At 43.7% G+C, this 26,244-nt stretch overlaps 4 protein-coding genes across 7 annotated transcripts; 3 read left to right on the forward strand and 1 right to left on the reverse strand.

The window, feature by feature from the left end:
* The first annotated feature begins 1,129 nt into the window (after positions 1-1,129).
* pcdh20l (protocadherin 20-like) lies at positions 1,130-4,278 on the forward strand. Its single transcript, XM_070962172.1, has 2 exons — positions 1,130-1,199; positions 1,750-4,278. Exons 1-2 carry the CDS (start codon positions 1,152-1,154, stop codon positions 4,276-4,278), a joined length of 2,577 nt encoding a protein of 858 aa, XP_070818273.1. The 5' UTR covers positions 1,130-1,151.
* A 2,793-nt stretch (positions 4,279-7,071) lies between these two features.
* plp1a (proteolipid protein 1a) lies at positions 7,072-13,232 on the forward strand. The gene is made up of 7 exons (XM_070963289.1): positions 7,072-7,157; positions 9,319-9,505; positions 9,653-9,809; positions 10,167-10,335; positions 11,220-11,293; positions 11,395-11,460; positions 11,865-13,232. The coding sequence occupies exons 1-7, from the start codon at positions 7,154-7,156 to the stop codon at positions 11,943-11,945; spliced, it is 738 nt and encodes a 245-aa protein (XP_070819390.1). The 5' UTR covers positions 7,072-7,153; the 3' UTR covers positions 11,946-13,232.
* A 1,078-nt stretch (positions 13,233-14,310) lies between these two features.
* On the reverse strand, positions 14,311-18,695 carry rab9b (RAB9B, member RAS oncogene family). Of its 2 annotated transcripts, none has more exons than XM_070962279.1 (2): positions 18,628-18,695; positions 14,311-17,687 (listed from the first exon to the last, which is right to left on the reverse strand). In XM_070962279.1, exon 2 carries the CDS (start codon positions 17,605-17,607, stop codon positions 16,999-17,001), a length of 609 nt encoding a protein of 202 aa, XP_070818380.1. In that variant the 5' UTR covers positions 17,608-17,687; positions 18,628-18,695; the 3' UTR covers positions 14,311-16,998. The 2 variants fall into 2 exon arrangements, with proteins under 2 accessions (XP_070818380.1, XP_070818381.1); XM_070962280.1 differs by having other exon boundaries at positions 14,311-17,682; positions 18,628-18,677.
* fut11 (fucosyltransferase 11 (alpha (1,3) fucosyltransferase)) lies at positions 18,253-26,221 on the forward strand. Of its 3 annotated transcripts, none has more exons than XM_070962278.1 (5): positions 18,253-18,352; positions 22,826-23,164; positions 23,278-23,658; positions 24,329-24,951; positions 25,118-26,221. In XM_070962278.1, the coding sequence occupies exons 2-5, from the start codon at positions 22,826-22,828 to the stop codon at positions 25,266-25,268; spliced, it is 1,494 nt and encodes a 497-aa protein (XP_070818379.1). In that variant the 5' UTR covers positions 18,253-18,352; the 3' UTR covers positions 25,269-26,221. The 3 variants fall into 3 exon arrangements, with proteins under 3 accessions (XP_070818379.1, XP_070818378.1, XP_070818377.1); XM_070962277.1 differs by lacking the exon at positions 18,253-18,352 and adding an exon at positions 22,426-22,567; XM_070962276.1 differs by lacking the exon at positions 18,253-18,352 and having other exon boundaries at positions 22,820-23,164.
* The last annotated feature ends 23 nt before the right edge of the window (positions 26,222-26,244 follow it).

Consider the following 26,244-nt stretch of genomic DNA (forward strand, 5'->3'; position numbering starts at 1 on the left):
AATAATTATTATTATTATCATTATAATAATAATTATAATAACCCGGCCAGGATCCAGACCCGGAACCTTCCCGGGTCGATCACGGCAATGTCCCGGTTAAGACTTTGTCGGGACCGACCCGGAACTTTCCCGGGACTTGCTCCGGGACTTTCCCGGGTTCGACCCGGGACCAGACCCGGGATTCGACCCAGGACGCACACACTAATAATAATAATAATAATAATAATAATAATAGCCGCCAAACATCCCCCTGTGCCTCTGAGCACATGTCAAACGGCTCTCTCGGTCACATAGGCTATGGTAGTAAAAAAGTAAGCCCATAAGCTGGCAAAAATTAGTAAAATAAATAAATAAAAACCTGTTTTTGGAGAGCTTCTTCGGAAAGAGGAAACGGCCAAATAATGAGACAGAAGAAGAAGAGTCTACAACTTCAAAGAAAAAGTTGCATCTATGAGATATTAACAGCAGTCCTACTTAAAACACGGGTTTAGCGCTTCAGGTGATTCTCACGCACGAAGCCCGCTCTGCGTAATGTGTGGCGACAGGCTCGCAAATGAGGAAATGAAGCCTTCTCCTTGAAGAAAAACAAGCGCAGGGCTCCCACTAATTACAACAACTACGTTCAGGCTAATGGTGAGTTGTATTTTTAATAATTTGTTTTTATTTCCAGCAAATTATTGCTTTACGTGAAACCGGTCCGTGGCACAAAAAAAAGGCTGGGGAGCGCTGGTTTAGAGCAAAGATATGAATATAATATTTCAATTTCAATTTCAATTTTCAATTTTATTTGTATAGCGCCAAATCACAACAGAAGTTGTCTCAGGACACTTTCCATATAGAGCTGGTACAGACCAAGCTCTTTTATCTACAAAGAAACCAACAATTCCCCCATGAGCAAGCACTTGGCGACAGTGGCGGCCACATGCTTACTCATTGTTTTATTCTTTGGAAACGCAACAAATGCATGTGTTCAGCTCACGCAGGTAAACCTGTTTTTCCTCTGCATTCTCCTGCGACAGCCTGACTCACAAGGTAAGTGTTTATAGGAGGGGCGTAATGAATCATGCCTTCAGCTGTGCAGGTTTAGGTTGCTGCCACTGTCTCCAGCGCTCACTTGCTGCCGGGGAACTTGGGTGACATGTGTGAGGGCGATGGGCCATGGGACTCCTGATAATATGAACTGGGCTGGACTACTGCAGGTCAGTGTGTCATGCAAGGATTATCCATTCTGATGGTATCTGATTACTGTCTCAGCGTTTCTGATTGAGCCAAAGGGGATAACTGGAATGTTATTCTTCAGTGTGTAATTTTGAAAGGTTTAAATGCACTGAGGGTGTGATAGAGCACCTGGAGAGGCACTAATGATTTAAATGAAAACTGATATCCATTCTGAGCCTCTTAAACATTAAAAGAAAAACTGATCAAATATATGTATATGCAAAAATACACAAATATATTCAAATCTGATTTTTTCATCATACCAAACACATGCTGTGTTATTCGCTTTTTGGTGTGTGTTATTTGTGTGAGAGAGTAATTGGATGAAGATATGTGAGGGGCATCACATTACCACCATTGTGCAGTTGCCTGCGTTTAAAAGAGCTCACTCAGGCATGAAATTTAAACCTTAAAACCACCAGGAAAACCTATGCACTGTTTCAAGTGCAACAAAAAGACTGTCAAGTTTTAACCAAAATCAAAAATACTTTTCTTTTAAAAGTTTTCACAGTTTGTTTCTTCTCCTGTCAGACTCTGCTGGTTGTGGTCCATCTCCAGCAGATCATGTGTGGTTCTGTCTGGTTTTCTGTCCCAGAGGAACGGGAGCCCGGTATTCTGGCCGGGTCACTTAGTAAACACTTTCCACCTCCGTACCAGCTCCTGACCCAAGAGTATTTTTGGATGGACAAAAACACTGGAAATTTCTACACCACTGAGCAAAAGATGGATCGTGAGGCCCTCTGCCCAGAGGATACAAAAGCTGAGGAATGCATTATTCTCCACAATGCTGTCGTGGGGCCCTCAGGAGACCTTATACAGTTCCCTGTGATCATAGAAGACATCAATGACAATGCACCTCATTTCGAAAACAGTGAAATACACCTGAAGGTGTCTGAGGATGTGACTGTGGGGACCAGTTTCTTGCTGGATGACCAGGCTCAGGACAGGGATGCCGGACATAACAGGGAGCTGCATTACCACCTAGAAGACTCTGATGGAGTTTTCAGTTTAAAAGTCGTTGCAGACGGGCCTGTCGTCATGCTGGTTGTGCAAACAGCTCTTGATAGGGAGACTCGGGACCTGTATCAGATGGCGCTGGTGGCCACCGACTGCGGCTCAGACCCTTTAAGTGCTACGGCAACTTTAATAGTCACAGTGACAGATGTTAATGACAACTGTCCAAGCTTTAGCTCTGACAGTCCCCGCAGTGTCTCCATCCCCGGAGACTCCCCAAAGAACATGCTGGTCACTCAGGTCAGAGCCACAGACCCAGATTCAGGCCCGAATGCTGCCATCGTTTACTCCCTCAGTCCCAAAGTCTCTGAGCGGGCCAAGAAGCTCTTTAGCCTCGACAGCCTCACTGGGTACATCAGACTAACACAGGACCTCAAGAGCGACAACTCAGAGGAGCTGCTGCTGAAAGTGTTAGCTAGTGGCCATCACTGCCCCCCAGCAGACACTCAGGTAACCGTATCCGTGCTCCCCAAGGCGAACCAAGAGCTGACGATCAAGATCGGGTTCATAGCGGAGCATCAAAACCAGACGATGGTGTTACCAGAGAACCAGCCCCCCACCGTCTTAGCTGTTTTAGAGCTTGAGGGTGACAGCAGCTTTAAAGGCTCATCTCTTGCCATTGAGAGTGAAGTGCCTTTCACTTTGAGCCCACAGAATGGCAAATATCTGCTTTCCACATCAAAGCCCCTAGACTATGAGATGAAAAGTGAACATCATATTTCTGTGGTAGTGCATGGGAGATCAGCTGAAGGGACTGTGATCACTCCCTCCAGGCATGTGATCAGGGTGATGGTGGCAGATGTCAATGATAATGCTCCACATTTTCTCCAGTCCCACTATCAGTTGGAGGTGGAGGAAAACAATCAGGCAGGGACATCACTGTGGCAGGTCTTGGCCACAGATGCAGACAGTGGACACAATGGCAGGGTGACCTACAGGCTTGACAAACACACTACCATCTTTAACATTGACTCTGTGACAGGTCAGCTGTCTGCATCAGCCTCTCTGGACAGGGAACAGCAGGGTGTACATAAGCTCACTGTGTTTGCACGAGATAGCGGCTCTCCTCCCTTGGAGTCAGTGGCCACAGTAACCATTCGTGTTTTGGACCAGAATGACAATGCACCTGTTTTTCTAACCCCCCACTTCATCTTTTTCATCCCTGAGAACATACCACCGTTTGCCCAGGTGGCGGGGTTAGGGGTGACAGACCCAGACGAAGGGGAGAATGGGAACACAGAGTTGGTAGTTGTAAACAGCAGTGGACCTTTTGTTGTGGATAGCACTCAGGGGATACTGCGCACCACCAGCAACTTGGACCGTGAAACAGAGGACCGCTATGAACTTTACCTGCTGGCCAGGGATCATGGACATCCTGTTGCTTTGACTTCCACAGCCAGGATAACTATCTTTGTGGAGGACATCAATGACAACGAGCCAAAAGTGATTCTTCCCAGCAGTAACTCCTCTTGCCTGACTGTCTCTCCAGAAACCATTGCAGGCACCACGGTAACAAAGATCTATGCCATTGACGAGGACACTGGCCTGAATTCAGAGATAACATATTCTGTTGTGATGCCAGAGCCAATGCAAAACAGCAGCCCTTTCCTGGTGGATTCAAGGTCAGGGAACATCACCGTAGCTCAGCAACTTCTACAGAAGGACCTGGGAATGCATCACTTGTTCATTGTGGTCAGAGATGCAGGGAAGCCAGCGCCACTTTATACCACTGTCTGGGTTAATCTGTTGGTTAATGAGAGCATGGAGCCCTGCCACTTGGACAGGGCGCCCACCTGGACAGGGTCACCTGATTTGGTTCAAACCCCCTCAAAGGCCCCCATCTGTGAGGTGGAGGACACCAGATCTGCTCAGCTGATACTGCTAGTAGGCCTGGGTATGATGCTGGCCTCCGCATTCTTGCTTGTGGTGGCAGCTGTGTTATACCTGAAACAGAGGAGAAGACGTCTTCAGCAGAGCATGAGGGGCCACACTGAGGAGAATGAGATTCCACTCAGGCTCAAAGACAAATACTACTCTGATGACTAACAGAATAAAGCAATACTTGTGTCAAGGATGAAATCAGTTTATGAATTATGGACATTCTGAATACTTGTCAAAGGCTTCTTGCATTTTGATGATGAAATTTGTTGAATTATTCTCATACACAGTGTACTCAAACATTTGTCAACAGCAAAGCTACAAAAATTCTGTCTAAATTTATCTATTATCTGATAACGATCCCAAGAAGTTACCAGGAAAGCACACAGGTGCTCTGATAAGTGAAGTATCTGTTACCAGCTGAGACTTGTTCCGTGTGCATTAAAAGTGTACTCCTGTAATGGCACAGGTGATGTGTAGAGCATTAACCACAATAAGAGCATGAGAGCATATCACAGCAAGGCATTGCTAAAATACCAGCATTACAGTCATCTTTAGGGATTATTCTCCATGACCCCTACAGCGATAAGAAGACTGAGGTAATGGTCCGCTAAGTTGATTGGGCCATTCTCAGATTTCCCTGAGTGATGGGGAGTCTAAAGTATTTAGACACACAAAAGGGTTTAATGTTCCTTTGACGGGGAGGTGATGAAAGTCTCTCAAGAAGCAGCTCTGGGACTACCACAGGAGGCAGAGGGCAGCTGTGGACAGGTGAGAGGCGGCAGAGGGAAGGTACACCGTCATCTCAAGTCACCGTCTCACACTTGTTATCTGATAGCACTGCTTCTCACCCACAGAGCTGGAACACACCCAAAAGGCAGAAGACCTACTGTACTGCACCCAGTAACCCAACAGGCTTGTTGTTCTGATGACAGATGTTTGGAGTGAAATCACACTGTGTTCAAAGAAATCTTCACAAAAGGCAGCTGCTCTCATGTGTTACTGATACATTTGTATGCTGGGGAACAATTGAGATATCAAACCAGGTTAAGTGATGCATAAAGTATGAATGAGTCAGGGTAAAATGTGTTTACTAATCTGTGAACACACAATTACACAAAGAGGGCAGGCTAATTGTTTTAGCTTTCACTTTCCCATTTTATACCTTTACGGTATCATAAACTATTGAGCGATCCTCTCAGGATGCACCTGTGTTAGAAGAAAGGGGGAAAGGCAGGAGTAAGAGCCTGCGAAACACAATGTACAACAACCTGGTTAGTGGAGAACAAGGCTTGTATAACATGAGTGGTCTTTCTCTGAGGATTTCTGAGCTAGCAGCTCAAAACTAAATAATCTAATAGGGTTGTACTGTGAGTCTAACTACATTAGCTGAGAGGAAATAAAGAGTCCCATAACAAAATTACAAATTAAAGAAGCATCTTATATCAGCATAATTCCTTATGTAAAAGAATTATAAGGATAATTCCTAATATGAAGATGCTTCTTGACTTTGTAATTGCCAGACCCCAGCAGATTAAAACATGTACAAATGAATATTGAAGCAGGCCTGTTGTGTTTTGACCTGGTTAACAAAATGTCAAATATTCTTACTGACTGAATGTTTGGAGCATCGTGTGCTTCTTGACAAAATGGACTTTTCTCAAGAATGAGCAGTATTATGGTCTAAAACTCCTTTTGTGCCTGCTGCTGTGCCATTGCTGTGGCAGGAGAAAGCCTGCCATCTACTGGGCGCAGATGAAGCCAAATCTGGCTCTTTATTTCTGGTATTTGGCCAGAGGGTGGAGATGAATCAGAGGACAGTCTCTCACTCCACCACAGTCAGGTCGCCTGAGATCAGAGATGTTTCCCTGCTGCATGCAGCTCTGCTCCTCTCACAGCACATCTCATTTTAATCTTTTTTTTTTTTTTTTTTTTTTTCTCAAACTGAATATTTAATGGTGGTTTATGGGGTTGCGTGAGCTGACATGGACAAAGAAACCAGCTGGCACCGACCCAAATACCCAGTGGATTATTTCTGAGATACACATCGGGAGCTTTATGATCACAAATGACATAACAATTCAGTTCAATTAAAATACTGTGATGTTTTTTCTTATCAAAGAAACTCGCTTTAGTGATGCTGAGAAATACCCCTCAACTATTCGGCTTAAAAGCCGCAATTCGACTTTATCAGAAGTTGCGTTATCCACACATTCATGGTCAGTGAATGCCACTTAAAGCTTGCGTTAAAAGGCACATACCAGGACTGAATGGATACATTTAAGGGATAAACGATAAAGCTCATATCAGTTTTGCTAGCTGGGATATCAAACCTGTAATGTTCAGAACTGTATCTCAAACACTGCAGTCAAACAGATAGTATCTGACAGTTTGATAAGTCTGGTGAGCATCACTTGTCTGTCCACACAGGCTCATGTTGACCGTCAGCGCAGACAGACCACCTTCACTGACCATGAACACGCAGCTTCTCATCATCGACCATCTGCATGATTCATGAGCTGTTCCTCATTTGGTTTTATTACTATCAGGCTGAAAATGTTGCCACGGGCTTTTAAAACCAACCACGGGCTGCGTGCGCAATAGTTGGGATTGCCAGTAACACAGAGAAGTGAAAGGTTTTTGTTTTGTTTTGTTTTGTTTTGTTTTGTTTTGTTTTGTTTTGTTTTTTATGTGGGGGGCTTTTCTTCTTCTATATTTGCACAAGAAGTTGCAAGTCGTTCTCCCTATATGCAAATATGCGTCAATAAAATGCAAATATGCGTCACCAATGAAGTTGGGAAATTTCTGCAAGCGTAAGAACCTTGACCTCCTCATTATCCTCCGCCTTGAAGTTCATTGAAAAGCGACATTGTTTCTTTAAGACTTCACTTGCAGCCATCAGCCGGTCTGTCCATTGTTGGGGGAACAGAAAGCGAGTTGAGATTGATATACGGGGGCCGAGGACAAGTTGCGCATATCATCAGCGGACCAGCTGCAGTGCAGGCAGGAGTAACCAACAAGTACCGAACGCATCCTTCCAGAAATGGGTAAGAAGCTACAGCCACTGGAATCTACCTTTATTAACTTTGAGCAGATAGAATACTTCATACTACCCAATCTGCATTTTATTTGATGTGATTGCACGCTGATATGAATGGGACTGTGAGAGGGCATCAGAAGTTATTAAGTTTTTTTTTTTTTTGTCAGTTTAGAGGTCGGCTACTCACCGGCTGATGCTCCACTGATATTATGAGATTTATTTCATGCTTGAGATGGCAGGACTACTTTCAGAGGAGCCTTGTCGCATTTGCTTTCGGTCGCAATCTTTCTCAATTTTTAAAGAACCGAACTAGGCATGAGCTTTAAAAAAAAAAAAAAAAAAAAAAAAAAAAAAGACGCAGAACGAGGCCTGGATTTTCATTGGAGTCTCAAGCGAGCGACTGTGGGCAGCTTTGGTTCAGCCTGGTGATGTCATTGATTAGTTAATTGGTACAAGGTGTGTCTGATGGTGTTTGAAGTTCTGGTTTATGTGCATGCTTCTTGTTCTTGTGCATTTGATTATTTGCACATATAGAAAAACTGAAAATATGTTTCCGTCACATTTGCGAGTTTTCTCACAGTTTCAAATTTAAAAATTCCCCCTTTCAGCATCGTAAAGTTATGTGAATGACAGTGATCACAGTTTGCCTCTCTCACACGCAGCCAGTCCAGCCATGTAGAAGTGTTCAATTAAAGAGCTATCCATTTGCCCCTCCTGCCATCTGTGTTTACTGTAATGGTACCAGCCACAGTCTGTCTGCTTCCATTGTGTGTGTCTGTGTGGATGCACGCATGCAAGCGTGTAATGGCACACATGCACACAGTTGCATTGTTTGTTTATAGATTTGCTCCTCCATCCTCTTCCAGCACAGACAGCTCCTCACTGTCGCTTTCTTGTTCCTGTGTTTCCCCAGAAGGAAGTCTACGAGTGTGTGTGTGTGTCTGTCAAGCATAGAGGTGCCTCTGGTCTTTGTTTGCTTGACATTGGTGGCCCTTGTACCCCCATGATGCCGTGGGACAAAGACTGTTGTCTCTGCAGTCACAAAAGCAGCCTCTCTCTCTCTTTCACTTTGTCTCTCCTCTCTGTCCTCCCCCTTTTCTCACACTCCCTATGCTGGGTGGTGAATGGAGTCAGGGTGCGAGCTGGGGTCAGAGTAGACACATCTCCATGCCCTTGGTCCTTGGCATCCATTCAAATAGCACATGACTATTAAGGAGATTGCATAGCTTTACCAAGAGAACGAAAGTGTTCACAGCTGCAGCTGAAATTCGTAGCGATAAAGAAGCATGAGCTAATTATCTGTAAAGAGTAAGTTCAAAATCTTAGTGTTATCTACATGTGCAGATAGGTGTGGTATTATGGGCCCGGGGTTTGAGATATGCATGTCTAGGATTTCTGCCTGCACCCCAGTTTCAATCGGATTTCATGTGGTGTTCACACCATTAGCAAAAAAAAAAAAACTTCTCCTGTTAATCTGGATAATCCACTGACCTCACCTGTACACTTTTTTTTCATGGGAAATGCTTTCTACCAAGGGGACACTCACAACATCCGGAGTCTGAAGTTGAATGTTTGGAGTAATGCTGAATCACTGATAAACTCATTTGTGGATACACAGAAAATCAATTCACAGTATTAGTTAATTAACAGGACAATTTGCTGCTTTTATCCGTTTCATATCATTGTGAATTGAATCTCTGTGGCTACTGGACCAGACAAGACATTTGAAGATGTCAACTTGGGCTCTGAGAAGCTGTGGTGGACATTTAATCACCATTTCTGGACATTTTTAGACCAAAAGAATAATAGATTAACGAAAGTAGAGCAAACAAAATCCCCTTCATCTTCGCTGCACTGTGGTGGAGGCAAAGATCCCAGAGACGGATATCTCACAACCAGAGCAAGTACAACCAAAAGTGTCTGCATTGTCATCACCAGCATTAACTGATCATTTTTTTATATATAATTTGGGTGAAGGGACCCTTTTACAGGTTGCAGCACATGTGCATATTAACCGAGTGGAAGGAGTGAGACAAGAAAACACTTATCGTACATTCTGCTGTGCATAATTTGTAGACTGGGACAGAGCCTCTCTTCTGTGCTGTCTGCCATATTGCATCAGTCAATTATGTGCCCTGACTTTCATGGTGTTGCATCTTGACGCACAGGTTGCTATGACTGCTGTATGCGCTGTTTGGGTGGGGTGCCGTACTGCTCCCTGGTCGCCACACTGCTGTGTTTCTCTGGCATTGCCCTCTTCTGCGGCTGTGGGCACCAGGCACTCACAGAGACAGAGAGACTCATCGAGACTTACTTTGCCCGTAACCTTCAGGACTACATTACCCTCGCCTACATGTGAGTGGTAAATTTAAGCACTTCCATCATGAGATTGACTTCCTTTTAACCTGGCCATGGGGTTTCTCGGGCTGCTACTCAGAAGGTTTTAGGTTCTTTGTAACCCTGAATTTGTACTGTTTTCCTTTTCTTTCTCTCTCTTCTCAGCATTCAGTATTTCCAGTATGTCATCTATGGTTTGGCCTCCTTTTTCTTCCTCTACTGCATCGTGCTGTTGGCTGAGGGCTTCTACACCACAAGTGCTGCCAAGCAAACCTTTGGAGAATTCAGGAGCACCATGTGTGGCCGCTGCCTCAGCTCCTCGGTGAGAGGGCCCAGAGTGGGACAAGTAAAGGGGATTGGAGAGATTGGATGGGATTAATACACATATCACTCCCTGGTGGGTGCTGAGCCGAAAATCTTAAAGCTGCTAAAAACCTTTGGGGACATGCAAAGATAAGCATACAGTGTGTGTTTGAGCGGTTGGGGGAAAAAAAGCTGAGTGGTTGGAAGATGAGGAGGAGAACAGAGAGTGAGATAACAAGTAAAGCTAATCAGAAAAAAAGCAAATGTGGCTACTAAGTGAGTCACTGCTCATAAAAACACTCTCTTAGATTACTTATGTGCACCAGTTTATTATGATGATGCACCCTAACGTTTATTCTGCCCCTTCCTGATGCAGTTTATAGTGATGACATATGTACTAGCTGTGCTGTGGCTGTTGGTGTTCGCCTTCGCGGCCCTGCCTGTCTACTTCTTCTACAACATGGACGCCACCTGCCACACCATTGATGTTCTGACTGAGACTCCAGCAAGTATCAACCAGCTCTGTGTTGATGCAAGGCAATACGGTAACGAGACCTCTATTCCTGGAAACCTACGAAACTGGCACACAGATTGTATTCAATTAAGGCAAAAGTCTGCTGATATTCTATATTTTTCTTACCAACAAATCCCATGAAAAGACCAAAACTAGTGAGGAATTGTTCCTACTAACAACCTGTATAGTAGCTCTATTCATAGGCACAGATGCTAAATGCTAAAGTCAGCATGCCGACATGCTCACAATGACAATGCTAACATGCTGATGTTTAGCAAGTATAATGTTTACCATGTTCAGCCCCTTGCTTTAGTGTGTTAGCATGCTAATATTTGCTAATTAGCACTAAACATGAAGTACAGCTGAGGCTGATGGGAATGCCATTAGTTTTGCAAGTATTTGGTCAAAACTTGGACCAAAATTTGACCTGATAATGGCACCAGATATCAATCCATCCAATAGTTGAGACCTTTCACCAAGACCCAAAAATGTCACCCTCATGGTGGCAGTCAGGGGATTACCAAAGTGGTGGGCTGACCCACAGACCAACATTACCATCCCTAGATCCCAAGAGTGCGGCTAACAAAGCATATTTTTCACACAATGAGCCACACTGTTGCACTGGTTGACATGTTCCTTCATTATCATGAACATGGGCACTGTGATTTTTGAGTCAGTCCCACACACACTGTCCTGGTGATGTCCATTCTAAGTAGCTCATCAAATGTGTATCAACTCACCACTGAAAATAGTCCCCAACAAACTATTTACCTGTGACCTGTTTTTTTTTTTTTTTTTAATATCGGTCTTTTCATGAGATTTGTGAACAATAGTAAAAACACAGGATAAGGCCATTTTTATCCTTTGAAAATATTTGTGAACTGAATAGAGAAATCTGCTTCTGTTGCTTAACAGGGCTTCTGCCATGGAACGCAGTGCCGGGGAAAGCTTGTGGTATAACTCTGTCCACTGTTTGCAAGACCAGAGAGGTAAGAACCAGGAAATAACTGAAGCTCTGCCGTCATGTTACACAATCTGCCGGACATGAAATGAAGACATTATCACCATTAATGCAAATCTCCTCTATCAGTACCGAATGACCTATGACCTCTACGTTGCTGCCTTCGCCGGAGCGGGCATCACTCTCTTGGCTCTGGTGAGTGGCTTCAGTCAGGGCCAATTTGGCTGCGCTTCCACAGTGGGGTACAACAATAGTGTTATGGCTCATGTGACTTAGTGACGCTCAAAGTGTAGGCGGTGAGGCATCTCAGGCCTCCATGACTGATGACTTCTGTACTGTTGCTCTCTGTTCCTCTTTCTCAGCTGACACAAACATCATAATAATGCCGTAATGTCGGGTGGTTTTGCAGCCAGGCAAATGGTGCACCCATTACACTCGCATGCTCCATTAAAGAAGCTGTTGTGCGGATGGTATCTGCTATGAAATCAACGTCATTAGCAGTTGATCATATTTTTTCTTATTTGCAGTGTTGCAGTGTGAATTTTTCTGTTTTTTCACTTCTGTTCTGACACTTCCTGTCTGTGCTTGTACTTCCATAGCTTACCTATACTGTGTCAACCACCTATAACTTTGCGGTTCTGCGGTATCTGGGGAGAAAGGGCATAGGTGCACGGTGTTAGTCTCACCAGCTTCCTGTCTGCTCTATCACTCCTTCACCACCAACATGGGGATCTAAAGGGACGGCAACAACTCCCTCCATCCACATCACCTGCACAGAACCACCTGTGGGGGCGGACTCTTAAAAATGTTGTCTTTATATTTTTACTTTTCTTGTTGAGAAGATTGTTATTGTTTTTTCCTTTTATTGTTTTTTATGTTGGGGGGGGGGTTGTCTGCTCCTTTTACATGCAGTATGTCCTTTTTCAGTATTTTCAATGCCATGTCACCAAAATATTTGTAAACTATTGCTCTTGTTGCTTGCTGAGATTAGAGTTCTAAAATTCATTTCTGCTTCCCATTGCACTCAAATACAAAAAAGACACCACTAATAAATTAACATGTGTAAGAAATAACCACCAGTTTGCGACACGTGCAGAATGCAGCTGTTGCAGAGAATAGGGATTAGAGGTTACCATGGTTACCATCCTTCACATCTGGTTGCCATAGTGGCAGACAAGCATGCATCTGCAGTCTCACGCTGACCTCAGGACTTTTCTCACGGGCTGGAGAAAAGCCTCAACAATGGAGTCATGCCTGGTTCAAAAGCTAGCCAATAAGGAGCCAGTGGTTGGGGCCACCTGCGCTACGAGTCTCTGCCAAGGGTTATATCACATGTCAAGGGAGGGGGTCATCCAGACAAAGAGAGGGTGGGACCTCTCGAAGGCCTTGGTGTAGCTCTTCTGGGACAGCAACCACACACAGGACACCATCCGCACGCTGCTGCATGACCCCCACCTCCCTGCGAGTGATGCAGACAATGGATTGAGAGTGAGGGGACTGAAGGAATTTTAGATTATTTTGAATAGTTTCTTTCGACAAAGGGACATACCTGTTTAGCTCTGATCTAGAAAGGTCTGAAATTGTTTCATCATTTTGGGATGGCAAAAAGTGACCTCATCTTATTCGACCTGAAACACATTGTTGAGGTGTGAGTCTCCTCTGCTGTTAATGCATGACTGAGGTACTTTTATAGAGATAGGGCAGCTTTGTTTTGTCTCTAATTCTTTAGGAATTTTGTTGTAGTTATTGTATAACACATCTTTTTACTTACTGTAGCTGAATTTACTACTACTTTTACACTTTGGGTATTACTAACAAAACCTTTTGCAACATAATAAGTAGATTATTCTATTTGGTGGAAGCTTTACCCAGCTGTGAGAGGTGGATTTGTCCAGTGGCCGCTGGCTGTTTGATGATTATTTTTTTTGTGTTGGTAAAATTTGATAATAAAAACAATATTCTTTGAAGTATTTGTGCAGAGTGCCTCTGGAAACATTTGTTTGTAGCCTGTGAGAGTGCGGTGTCTGGTGCAGTGTCACAGTGTTTAACTGGCGCTCCATCTTTGGCTTCCTGCCACATCCAGGGGGCCGAGGTATTTTGTAAGGTGTTTTGTATTATCTCCTCTTGTGTCCACAGGTGCACTGTTCCCTGCACTTGGCTGTGAACCAGGTGTATCTGAGGAAGCTGAGGCACAGAGCGAAAGAGGAGAGGAGAGGGTACGACCTGTATGGGAGGCTGCAGAGAGACAGAGGAGGGACACTGTGCTCTCCGTACCTTGCAAACTCATCTGATGTCTCCTGACTTCGCCTCTAGCTCTCCATGACGACCATCACAATGGAGTTGGTCATCAAATTTCTACTGTTTTGTGAAGCATTTGTTAAACAGATTCCCTTCATTATTTTGATGTTTTCATTAAAATACAGGCAATTGCATGTTACATGCGAAGTTGTAAAATGGTACTAATGCAGTTCAATACTTGGGTTTCTTTCCTATGATGTTCTGCATTTGACCAATGTTTATAGAATCTATACTTTCTGTATATTTCCTTAAGTAAGATTTCAAAACATGTAGTTTGATAGGCAGACATGGTGAAAAAAGGTGATTTTTCCTTGCCCAGGTTTAATTTCACAGTATGCGGTGCATGCTCGATATCCTTTTTAATGAAGGGGAAATAAACAGTGTTCACTGTCTCTCGGGTTCCCACACATACTTGATCATTCAAGGACATTCAAGGTCTTGTGAGATGAAATTCAAACAAGGTGCATATCGGGGTAAAAATTCAAGACCTGCGTTTGACTCGTGATCTTGCTGAGGAATGGAGGAATGCTTCGTTTTAACACTGCAAATATCGGGCCTCTTTCCCCCCTGGTGGTGAAAATGGCTGCAGAAAGGTGGACAGCTGAAGTATACTGATTAATTTTAGAGACCTATTTTGGTTTTAAAAACAGCTGAACAGCTTTTGTTTCCAAACTTTAAAGTAATTTTTAAAGCCACACTTTCATGAATTTTCAAGGGATGAGCACAAAAACGACAGACACGACAGAGTTTCTATTTGGTATGATGCATGTTTTATTTGTAGCCAAGCACTGGAGAGCACACACCACTTTGCCAGCATGTTGGCACACCCAGTCTTATCCTCTGTAGTGCAAAAAGAGGAATAAGGGAAGTCGTCCATTAGAATGACACACAATCACGATGATCGGTCTGACTTTCACACAGCTCAAATCACACTGATGGGGCTGAGCAGTGAGGTGAAACAGACGTTCAGTGTCATTTTGTACATTGTTAGAAAATGAATGCCCTTTGCAATTTACATAAGCCATTAATATGGAGAGCCCAAAGAAATTTGTTTTTACATTCATAAATATTACAGCAACATAAAAAAATACTGACATTAGACTGAGCTGCAGTGATAAATGACCACATGATGAGAGCAACATACTGTAGGGCTATGCTACCAGCTTGTAAGTACCCACTGATTCTCAGGGAAGTTAGATTCCAGGTAAACACTGTGGTAGGCTACATTATCTGAACAGGAGAACAACTGAAATGGTACCATAAGAAGACAAAATATTGTGTTTAATACAGACAATATGAATACTGACATAGTTAACAGCCCTCATTTTTCGCTTTGAATTAAAGTAGGAGACCAGCTTTTGTTAAAATGCCCCTTTCAGTTCACAGTTAATGAAGTTTCTCTCCTAAACTGTGAGTACCAGCACCCAACACACCTTATATAAACTTTAACGGCAATCATATGAACACGCTATTTTTCATAAGCCTACATTAAAACCATAGATCCATGTAACAAGTAAATATAACTGCACCTGACTGGATTCAGTTCGCTTTGACAGGCCACCATTAGTCTGCATGCACACTGAAATATGATGCAATTTCTGGCTTGAAAGGCAAACACTGTGATCTCAGGCTGAGAATACATAAGACCCTCAACATAACAGAAAAAGGTATGAGAACATGGACTATAACAGAGACTTTGTGCATTCAGGAGATGAAAACGTTTGATCTTATTTAAGCAACAGGTACGGTTGTTGAGTAATCGCAATATAAAACAATATTCTAGCAGCAGTCACAATACTGATGAGAATGAATTCTGACCATGTTAAACTCAGTTTGAAGCATTGAATGTCAGGCATATTATTTACTGGAACCATGCAGGCAAACATCAATGTCCTCTGGCCCGCAGCAAAAACCAAAGGGACATATTCAGATGTGAGGAAGTCTGAATATAAAAACACTGAAATAAAAGTACCATTCGGTGAAAACAAGTAAACATCATTAAGTTGTCAGAATACTCAGTTGTACGTTTCACTCAATACTGTATGAATGGGGTGATGCACAATGCACACATTACTGGTCTTAATGGCCTCATCCTTCTGCTCAGGCTATTTCATATTCAGCTGAGACCTAGAATGACCAGACTGACAGCACAAGGCTTACATAATAGATCAGTGAAGCAAAGGAGACCTGAACAGGCAAAGCTAAAGGACTGGAATGTTATGGCCTGCCACCCAACAAGACAGACACGGGACAACAAACACGCCACAATTATGAAAAGTATTGTTAATTCTAAGAACTGTAACCACCGCGAATACATCAGGAACACAGACTTTAATCAGCCCTTGATCAAACACGGCAACCTAACTTAAATACCGCACACTGTTGGTGAAAAAATCAACATGTCAGCGGGTGAAAATGTGCTTCACATAAAAATAAATAGCAGATGATCATTTGAACAGTAGCAAAAGCAGCATTATTTTTGGACTCTGAAAGAACACTGAACCGTACTTAAACAAGCCCACGTACATAAATCACAGGGGGAAAGCTGATCTGAAAATGCCAAACTTATACACCTCACACCTCCGGCTACACAGTAGTGCTGTGTTATACTGTAGATACAATAGTGAAATGAATAAAAGCACCACAATGGCTCGTACCCTATGCTTACAGTCAGAGCTGCAAAATTAAAGCTCAGAATTCCCTTTCCAGACGAACAAGGCCATCTTCCTTTAGAGAGCAGCAATCATTTCGCTTCCTCGTACCTCAGATTTTAATGGTCATTATACTGATGATGGATGTTCCCAAGCACAATATCTACGTGGATTGTGAACACTGCCACCCCCACTGTCTGTGTCCAGAAGATACATTAGCTCTCCACTTATACTGAAAGATCTGATAACAAGAGAAATGTGATGTTGTATTCTCAGTCTCTCTAAAACCCGGAAAATCAGTTCAAGGACAGACGGTCGAGTGCTTACAACACCAACTGTATGATGCTGTGCCAAAGGTAGAGTGTGCTCTTTGAGAGAGGAGTCTCTCATCCATTGTACTGACTAAAATTTTAATTATTTCAATTAAAATAAGTGCTCTGAAAGCACTAGTTGATACTCCTGCATAGGCAGAAAAGCTGAAGCAGGGTAGCAATGTTTTTGTGCAACACTACTGAAAGCAGACAGAGTACAAAGGATGAGTGTGCCTGTTACAGTGTGCCTGTACGTTGAGCAATAGTTCAACCATTTATATACCAGCTGAATCCTTGACACAGCCCTCCTCAGAGCAGCTGTATCTTATCCACACTATCTTTAGGGGATACTGTACTCAGTACCTTGTACCTACAGCATGTGTACCATAAACAATAAATCAGTGGCTCACAAAACTGCCACAGGCAAGTTTCAGCCTGCAAGATTAAGACAAGGTGGATTCACACCTGACCAATCAGCAGCAAGACCCGCGAGAGGTTTTGCGGTTGCCATGGAGATCGATAGTACTACTTAGTAGTGCATGGTCAATCTGGTCCTCAGAAGCCAGAACCTCCCTGACAGCTGCCTCGAATGCAGCTGTGACATTTGTATCATCCTTAGCACTGGTCTCAAAGTAAGGACAGCAGCCGTTCTCTTCACACCAGGCCCGCGCTTCGTCCTCCCCCACCTCCCTCTGCTCCATGTCTACCTTATTGCCTAACACCACAAAAGGGAATCGCTCTGGGTCTTTGATGTCCGAGTAGTACATGAACTCCTTCTTCCAGCAGCCGAGGTTCTGGAAGCTCTGCAGGTCGTTCACAGCAAATGTGAGCAGGCAGCAGTCGGCGCCTCGGTAGAAGGGCGTGCGCAGGGACTTGAAGCGCTCCTGGCCTGCTGTGTCCCATATCTGAAGAGTAACCAGGCGCCCGTCCACCTCCAGGTCCCGGTTGAGGAACTCCACGCCAATGGTGTGAAAGGATTGGGAGTCGAAACGGTCCGTGACATATCGGTTCATTAGGGAGGACTTGCCCACTCCACCGTCCCCCAGCAGGATCACCTTCAGCAACAGGCTCTTCCCACTCATTGTGTTTCCTCCAACCCAGCAAGGCCTCCTCACCGGGTCACAGGCCTCCACACCAGGCGGCAGGCCAGGGTCAATCTAACCTAGAAAGAGGAAGAAACACACAAATAAATACTATACAATGGGAAACGCCAATGACCATTAGGCAATAGGAAATGACATATACTAACTTCTCAGAAAGCATTCACCCAAACCAGTCTGTGGCCTTGACTCTGCTGGTAATTCAGTGTAGATAACAAGGGGAAAAAACAACTGTTCTGTCAACATTTGTAAATTCACCTTTCTGACAACAGATGAAAGCCATATGGGAGATGTGTAATGGTTGACTAGCTTCAGGGACACAATGATAGGGGTGAAGGACCGAGATGTCTGCCAAAGGTCTCTGGCTGAAACTCTGGGCTGAATTATTACAGCCTTGTAATAACATGACACAGTAATACAGGCTCATAATAACGTACACGTGCAGTGTGTTGCCAGTCATAGCGTAGGAAATGAACGTTATCCTAAAAATTTAAGACAACATCAGTTTTACTGCGTATGTGGTGAAGTGCAAGTTAGGAGTCCTTCGCCACAACAACAGGGGCGAGTCATTATCGTGAGCTGACTCTGGAAACAACCACTGCACTTGCGCAGACCACAAACATGCACCAGCTTGTTGTCAACTGTGGCCGTCCCCTAAAGCTGCTGCATCCCTGTGAAACTGTTGATGAAGTGCTTCGGAGCAGAAGTAAACTAGGAACCGAAACAGGTAACAGACTTGAACTTGAACGCAACAGACAATTTGACTGCTACACTGTGTAGCCTCTGTGTAGCCTGGCAGGCAATTAGCAAGCTGGCCGGCTAGACTGGGGGCTTGTTGACATTCCAGCCTGGTCAGGCTAGCCGTTAGCCTCAGTGCATATGCGGCTCAAAACTATCTCTAAAAGCACTGAAAGCAACAAAACAACGCATGCAGCAGTGAGGTGGTGTATCTATAATTGAATGCATTTAATATATAGAAAACAAACACGTCTTGCCACTCACCCTGGTCCTATTAGCTTGTGTTGGATGGTCTGCCTGCTCCCCTACATCTGACTGAGATTGAGTGTCGTGACGTGCGCGTCCCCATCGAGGGGTTGCACGTGCACACCGCCCAGACGGGTAGAGGTCCTAAAGCCCGTCTATTTCAGACTGTCCACTAATGACGACTCACCGTGATGTGCGCTTACTGTGTAAATGCCCTTACGTACATTTTGAGGTGCTACTGTGCTACTTTACACTCCATTACATTTATGCGACAGCTGCAGTTATTGGTCACTTTGCACATTAAGATTATGCATGCATTATACATGTGGAATTAATCAAATACGATGCATTATTAGAGCTGTATATACCCAACAGTATATAAAGCAGATAAATGCTACCTAAACTTTAATGCAACCATATTAACAATCCCATAATATAATACATAATAATGGGTTATTATAACACTCACAGGGACTCATAACAAGTGCTTTTATTGTTGGTACTTTAAGAACATTTTGCTCTTAAAACTTTTGTGCTGATTCACTTACTGAACAAGTAAGATATCCAGTGCTTAAAGCAGGGAGCAATATCTGTCAAGTTTGTCCTTTAGAGCAAGATAAATGTGACAGCAATAATAAAAGTACAAGACCACAATTCCCAGTCACAGACATTCAGTTAAGATAGTCAAGAATAACAAAAAAAATAAATAAAATAAAGCTAAAAGCTTATCTACGGTGGGGAAACACCTCTTTTTAGTCATTAATCAACCTGTAATAAGACAATAACAAATCATCATTGCAAAAAATTTTCTGACATAACGTAGTAGAGCAATTTTCCTTCATTTCCTTCAAAGAACATTATCTGCATTATTTAGTTAAAATCAATTAGGTTAAGCAAATTGAGGAATGACATGGATAGTTTTTATTATTACTTTGTTAGAGGCTTCTTACATTTTTATCTGATTAAGATAAGGCTGATTTTGTTTTTTGCTTTAAGGTTTTTGTATGATGTAGATAGATAGATAGATAGATAGATAGATAGATAGATAGATAGATAGATAGATAGATAGATAGATAGATAGATAGATAGATAGATAGATAGATAGATAGACACCAACCGCTTTCGCTTTTGTCTAGCCGGCATAATGCATTGGCAAAAAAAAATAAAAAATAGTCAGAGTAAGAGTTTGTTCATAACCACCGACCGGCCCTCGACACACTGGTCTGCGGCCTATAGGTTATTTTCACTGACATTTGACGGGACTCATCTCGCCCAATCATATCATGAAACACTTCCCCTCTTTTACGTCGGTAACGCAATCTGTTAGGATCTTCGAAAATGGAGAGAAAACGAAAAGGAGGTGCAGAGAAACTGCGAGACAAGAAGAAGCCAACGCTGCCAGATGCGCAAAAGTTCTGTTATGTTTGCCACGTCAGGGCCTTCATCAGCTCCCGTGGCCGATGACAGTGGTGGATTGAACAGGGACATGCGACATGCAGTAAAACCTGCGTTAAGTTCTTTCTCAGGTTGTTGTTGTTGTTGTTGTTGTTGTTGTTGTTGTTGTTATTATTATTATTATTATTAATAATAATAATATTAGTGTGTGTGTGTGTGTGTGTGTGTGTGTGTGTGTGTGTGTGTGTGTGTGTGTGTGTGTCCCGGGTCGGATCCCGGCCCGGATTGTCGTTATTACTATTATCAGTGTGTGCGTCTGGGTCGGATCCGGGTCTGGTCCCGGGTCGGACCCTGGTAAGTCCCGGGAATTTAACCCGGAACTTATCCGGGACCGACCCGGAACTTACCCGGGACCGTCCCGGAAATTTCCCGGGACATTGCCGGGACTGACCTGGAAATTTCCCGGGACTTTACCGGGACCGACCCGGAACTTACCCGGGACCGACCCGGAAATTTCCCGGGACATTGCCGGGACCGACCCGGAACTTACCCGAGACCGACCCGGGAAAGTTCCGGGTCGGACCCGGGTAGGTACCAGGTCAGATCCCGGGTCGGATGCTGAAAAATTCATGATTCATGCCTTTAATTCAAACTGACTCAGCTGTTATCATCATTATTATTATCATCAGGTTATTGTTGTTGTTATTATTATTATTATAGTTTTAAAAACATTTGTCAGGGGTGATGATATGTATTGATAAGGTGAATAAGGTGTCCTTAAACACAGTGTCTCACCCCTGTCTCACCCCCTCGGCTGGCCCAATCACGTCGTTAAACACCCTTTCGCTTTGGCCCTGCGGCGCAATGCATTCGGCGAAAAAAAAAAGTCAGCGCAAGAGTTTGTTTGTAAACACCGACAGCCCCTTGACACACGCAGTTCTGCGGCCGATAGGTTATTTTCTTCTCTGACACGAGAAGGGGCTCATCTCGCCAATCATATCATGACACTCTTCCCTTCTTTCACGTCGGTAACGTAATCTGTTAGGATCTGCGAGAATGGAGAGAAAACGAAAAGAAGGTGCAGAGAAACTGCGAGAGAAAAAGAAGCTGGCTCTTCAAGCCAGCGCTGCCGAATGCGCAAAACATTCTGCTACGTTTCCCACGGCAGGGCCTTCATCAGCTCCCGTGGACGATGACAGTGGTGCTGTTGGCGACATGAACAGGGACATACAGTAAAACCTGCAGTAAGCTGGACTGCTTTCAGAACACTTGTCATGAGGAAAGCAACCCTTATCAGATTGGTAAATCTGATAATGATAAAACGTCAATAACATATTTCTGGCTAATGTTCTATGGCCAGGTTAGTTTGTATTCTAGTTAGTTTATAATACCTGTATGCAAGGTTTTTTTTTTTTGTTTGACATTTTGACATTGTGTATGTAGCCCTCTCCCTCATTCATGTTTCATCGTCCCTCTTAAGTTTTCAGTTTCTAAGCTACTATTTTTATCTTGAAGATTGACCAATAATTAAATCTCTCTCTCTCTCTCTCTCTCTCTCTCTCTCTCTCTCTCTCTCTCTCTCTCTCTCTCTCTCTCTCTCTCTCTCTTTCTCTCTCTCTCAAACATACATGCACAGAGTTCAAAGTTCGTTCAGGAGTTCAGCTACATTCATCCTTTTGGACTGGGTCACTTCACAATTTATTGAGTACTACTCTTGGAACAGTTAGCATCTGATCCATCATTTCTCATCTCTATTCTTTCTTTTTTCTTCGTCCCTGAAACACATAGGTACACCCAATAGGATGAATTCTGCTTAAAGATCCATTACTGTGATGGAGTGGTGGAGTGTACTTTTTTGTAGTGTTAATAAATTAGACTTTTTGGAAATATTTAATGTGTCCACTCTCATTGATTCCCATTAACTCAAGGTACGTGGTTTTAAAGAGTTGCACAGTTGGTATACACATTCAAGAGACTGAAAAGACCGAGATGGTGCGCGTTATCAAATGTGGTGGGCCGGTCTGGTCCAATATGCCAGGGCCGATTTCTTGTCCCAGTCCGTCCCTGGATAGATAGATAGATAGATAGATAGATAGATAGATAGATAGATAGATAGATAGATAGATAGATAGATAGATAGATAGATAGATAGATAGATAGATAGATAGATAGATAGATAGATAGACATGTGCATGAAGTCCACTGCATTTAATAAAAAATAAGAATGAAAAATAAAGTTAAAATTAAGTAGAATAAAAATAGAAAAAAAGAAGTTTTAAACTCAAACTCAAACTGAACAAACAATGATCGCCGACATTTAATAGCAGTTTACACTCCGGAACTGTAGGTGGCGGTGAGTAGCGTGGCTTAGTTTGTGACCCGAAGAAGAAGTGGAAGAACAAAAGCTGAAACGTAGAAGAAGAGTTCGGCTGTTTTTATTCCCTCTGTACCGTTGGCTGTTATCAGACCGCATCAAAAGCAGCTTGTATGGAGAGCAGCTGTGTAGTTTTGGCTTGAAGTGTCCAGAAAAGCGCCTCTTCATGTGTTCGCTGCAGTGACAAAGGTAAAAAACGGTGTCAGTGTTTGAATATTGCCGCATACCTTGAAACGTCACGTATGATTGAAATGTTAGAGTCTATTGCTAATGTGTATTCAACGAAGTTGGTTGCAAGGAGAAATAAATGCATCCATAACATTTCTACTTGAGTTATGAGCTCCAAAACAAGGCGCGAATTGATTTGCGAGTCCAAAGAATCACGCCTGACTTACATTAAGTAAGAAAGTTTCTGAAATGTGTTGCCTGTTCTTTTCAACCATGCAGATGGCAGGTAGGGCCAGGCTGGTGCCCTGTGCGTGTCTGGGGCTGCTTGGTGTCCTGTGCTGGGTCTGGGTCTCCTTTGCCTCCTTTCCGGACGACCAGCTTCCCCTGGAGGCCTTGGATGCAGTGGACCGAGGAGCCTTTCAACCCCAGAGTGCTCTGTCAGAGATGGAGTTTGCCTCTATCAGCTCGTACAGAGGACCTGGCAACAACGACCACCGCAGAAATAAAGAGCTGCCCATTCTCCTCTGGTGGAGTGGAGGACTGTTCCCACATTTTCCCGGTGACACTGAACGCATCGACTGTGCCACATCCTCCTGCCTGGTCACAAGCAACCGCAAGGTGCCAGAGATATTTAACCTTGGCGTATGCAGAGGGAAGGTGCATGCTCACATTAATAATAATTATCATCTGAAGTTGCTCTGCCAGTAATCTTGAGTTTCATCTTGATCCAGGTCCAGCTGTACAAACGGACAGCATCCATCATCTTTTATGGAACAGACTTCAGGGCATATGAGGCGCCGCTCCCTCGTCTCCGCCACCAGACCTGGGCACTGTTCCATGAAGAGTCACCCATGAATAACTACGTCCTCTCGCATGGACCAGGAATCCGGCTGTTCAACTACACTGCCACATTTCGCAGGGAATCAGACTATCCTCTGACCCTGCAGTGGCTGCCCTCTCTGGACTACTTGCTGATGCCTGTGGCCGTGTCCCTGGAGGAAAAGAACCGGCTGAGGAGGGAGGGCCTGGCTCCTGTGCTCTACATGCAGTCCCACTGCGATGTACCGTCAGACAGAAACAGATATGTCCAGGAGCTCATGAAGTACATTCAGGTACACTACAGAGATGCATGCTGCATGGGCTCAGGAACACTGCATGAAACTGTTGTCCGTTTGTTTGCAAATGGTTGAATTCTGTGTTTATGTTTTGTACAGTAGTTGCTCGGGCCACATGCTGTAGCATTGCTCTAAATAACATAGACAGGAGCAAGTTTTTTAGATGTTGGTAGGCTCATCATAAACAGGCCTAATGCCATTTTTAAAAGGGGAATGGTACTTAAGTGTGCTTTGTTAATGCATATTTTATTTCGATATCCTCTATTTGTTGTCAAATAGAGGACTTTTTTAACTTGTCTTGTTTTGTCTCTCGCTCCTCCTCTGCACAAATGTCAGAACATGCTTGAATACTCTTTTAAGTAGTCTCCTCCATTTTGAACCCGACCATAGTCTTTCTTTACAGTAAATATCAGTTGGCTCATTTCCAGACAGGTTAGGTCTGTTTCTCACATGTCCACGTGTAGTTACACCTGTGAAAATGTGATATGTGTGAATTCCCATCAGGGAATGAAATGTTAGAGTTTAATTAGAAATGTCTAATGAGGGTTTTATGAAAAATGTAGACTATTAGAAGAGTACCAGCATCAGATTAATAATCTCCTCCCAAATGTTTCCTCAGTGTGCCCCCATCTTTCTCCTTTGTCACGCATCATTTTTCCCTCTGTAGGTGGACTCTTACGGGAAATGCTTGAATAACAAACCTCTTCCTGAACATCTGGAGGATACGGCCACGGCGACTGGCGAAGATCACAACTTTATGAATTTTGTTGCACGCTACAAGTTTCACCTGGCACTGGAGAACGGCCTGTGTCCCGATTACATGACGGAGAAGCTGTGGCGGCCTCTCCATCAGGGCTGCGTGCCTGTCTATCGAGGCTCCTCTGTGGTGGCGGACTGGATGCCCAACGACCACTCTGTGATCGTCATAGATAACTTCCCTTCGCCAAAAGCTCTCAGTGAATTCCTCAAACGTCTCGATGAGAACGACAGTGAATATGCGAAATATTTAGAGTTCAAGAACCCCAAACGCATTACTAACAGTCACTTACTGGAAGCTCTGGAGACCCGCGAGTGGGGGGTTAATGACATGAGTAAGCCCAACTACCTGAATGGATTTGAATGTTACGTGTGTGACCAGGAGAATGCGCGGCTGGCAGCAGAACGAGCATACAGGAGAGCCCCGAAGAAGAACCAGCCTCCGCAGCCAAAAATGGCCAACAACTCTCACATGGGGTGCCCCCTGCCCAGCCCAGGGTACGGAGACATCAAAGACCTGCCTGCAGATGATGGGTGAGTTAGTCTTAAATTATTCACTGTGCCAGGTGTGAAATCCTTCCGCTTTCTGTACTTTAATGTGAATAACAATGTCCCTGGGGGAGAGAAATCAGTCTATTTTAACATCCTAATTAAAACATCCTCTGTGATGAGCCTAATCTGTTTGTGTATCTGTCCGCAGATGGTTGCAAATATGGCCTCAGGATTACTGGCAGAGCCTGGACCAAGCAGAGGGGCTGGAGTCTCTGATAAGACATAACGAGTCAGACCCTTCACTGCTGTGGAAGCACATCCAAAACATTGCTGTGAGCAGAGCCAGGGGAAAACACTGACACAGGCCTTGAAACAAACACAGGATGGAGCATGTCCAGGATTACAGGGGCGTCCCATATTATGCATCCCCTCTGTTTAAATGAGGGAAAGAAGCAGAAATTACTCATATTTTTGCACCTGAGCCAAAACCTCTTACCCTGATGAGCAGTTTAGTTATACTATAGCAGATTTTGATATTGCATTCAGCTGACATGACACTTTTGTCCTTTATCCCAAGTTCAGTTATGGGAAAATAATGTTTTAGAGTGCTATATGCTAATATTTTCAAGTCTTTTATTACTATAACTGAGGTGCCATCATTGCCCTTACTCCGCCTTGCATTGTTAACATTAATGCATGCAGCGCAATTGTTCCACAGAGGCACATTCTCATGGGAGGCAGATTTCCATTGGACTGGGGCAGAGCCAAAGACTTGTCCTCTGTACCGAGGGAGCTCTGCCTAACTGTGTGTGAAGACCATCAAGGCAGTAGCCAATGAACTACATTAGCTTCTTCACAGTTACTCAGCGGGTAGCTGATGGCTATTATGTACAAAGGTGTTTTAAGTGACTATGCAAGGAAAATATTATGTGAGCAAGGAGTGAAGGAGAACGGTAAACGTAAAGTGAAGCACAGCTCCCATGTGGGAAGTCACCGCTGCATTTGCAACGTAGCGCTCAGGAAGATCTTAACTGATGAATCTGTGTGGCAGACACTTGATATTACCCTTTCCTATTACATGATGCTACGTTCATGTTCATGTGCAATATTTTTTTTAACCCTGCTTTCTTTAAACATGTAACTCCATGACAGTTTTGTGTGTTTACTAACACACTGCCTTTGTATGACACATTAATACCCAGATTATATAAATCATTTTATTTTCCTAACAAAGCATCATACATGCAAACACACTATTTTGTATCAAGAAAAGCAAAAGAACATTTTCTAATAAAGTCATTTTCTCGCATAACTGAAGTTGCTAAATTCTAATAT

The sequence above is a fragment of the Chaetodon trifascialis genome, chromosome 5 (genome assembly GCF_039877785.1).
Source record: "Chaetodon trifascialis isolate fChaTrf1 chromosome 5, fChaTrf1.hap1, whole genome shotgun sequence".
NCBI lineage: Eukaryota > Metazoa > Chordata > Actinopteri > Chaetodontiformes > Chaetodontidae > Chaetodon > Chaetodon trifascialis.

What these genes read in the sequence shown, in the direction of transcription:
- pcdh20l (XM_070962172.1), top strand. Translation starts at nt 1,152, where the DNA reads ATGGGCCATGGGACTCCTGATAATATGAACTGGGCTGGACTACTGCAG. An exon ending in ACTGGGCTGGACTACTGCAG is followed by an intron (nt 1,200 to 1,749) that starts GTCAGTGTGTCA and finishes TTCTCCTGTCAG; the next exon opens with ACTCTGCTGGTTGTGGTCCA.
- plp1a (XM_070963289.1), top strand. An exon ending in TACATTACCCTCGCCTACAT is followed by an intron (nt 9,506 to 9,652) that starts GTGAGTGGTAAA and finishes CTCTCTTCTCAG; the next exon opens with CATTCAGTATTTCCAGTATG. An exon ending in CTGTTTGCAAGACCAGAGAG is followed by an intron (nt 11,294 to 11,394) that starts GTAAGAACCAGG and finishes CTCCTCTATCAG; the next exon opens with TACCGAATGACCTATGACCT.
- rab9b (XM_070962279.1), bottom strand. Translation starts at nt 17,607, where the DNA reads ATGAGTGGGAAGAGCCTGTTGCTGAAGGTGATCCTGCTGGGGGACGGT.
- fut11 (XM_070962276.1), top strand. Translation starts at nt 22,820, where the DNA reads ATGCAGATGGCAGGTAGGGCCAGGCTGGTGCCCTGTGCGTGTCTGGGG. An exon ending in AGCTCATGAAGTACATTCAG is followed by an intron (nt 23,659 to 24,328) that starts GTACACTACAGA and finishes TTCCCTCTGTAG; the next exon opens with GTGGACTCTTACGGGAAATG. An exon ending in GACCTGCCTGCAGATGATGG is followed by an intron (nt 24,952 to 25,117) that starts GTGAGTTAGTCT and finishes ATCTGTCCGCAG; the next exon opens with ATGGTTGCAAATATGGCCTC.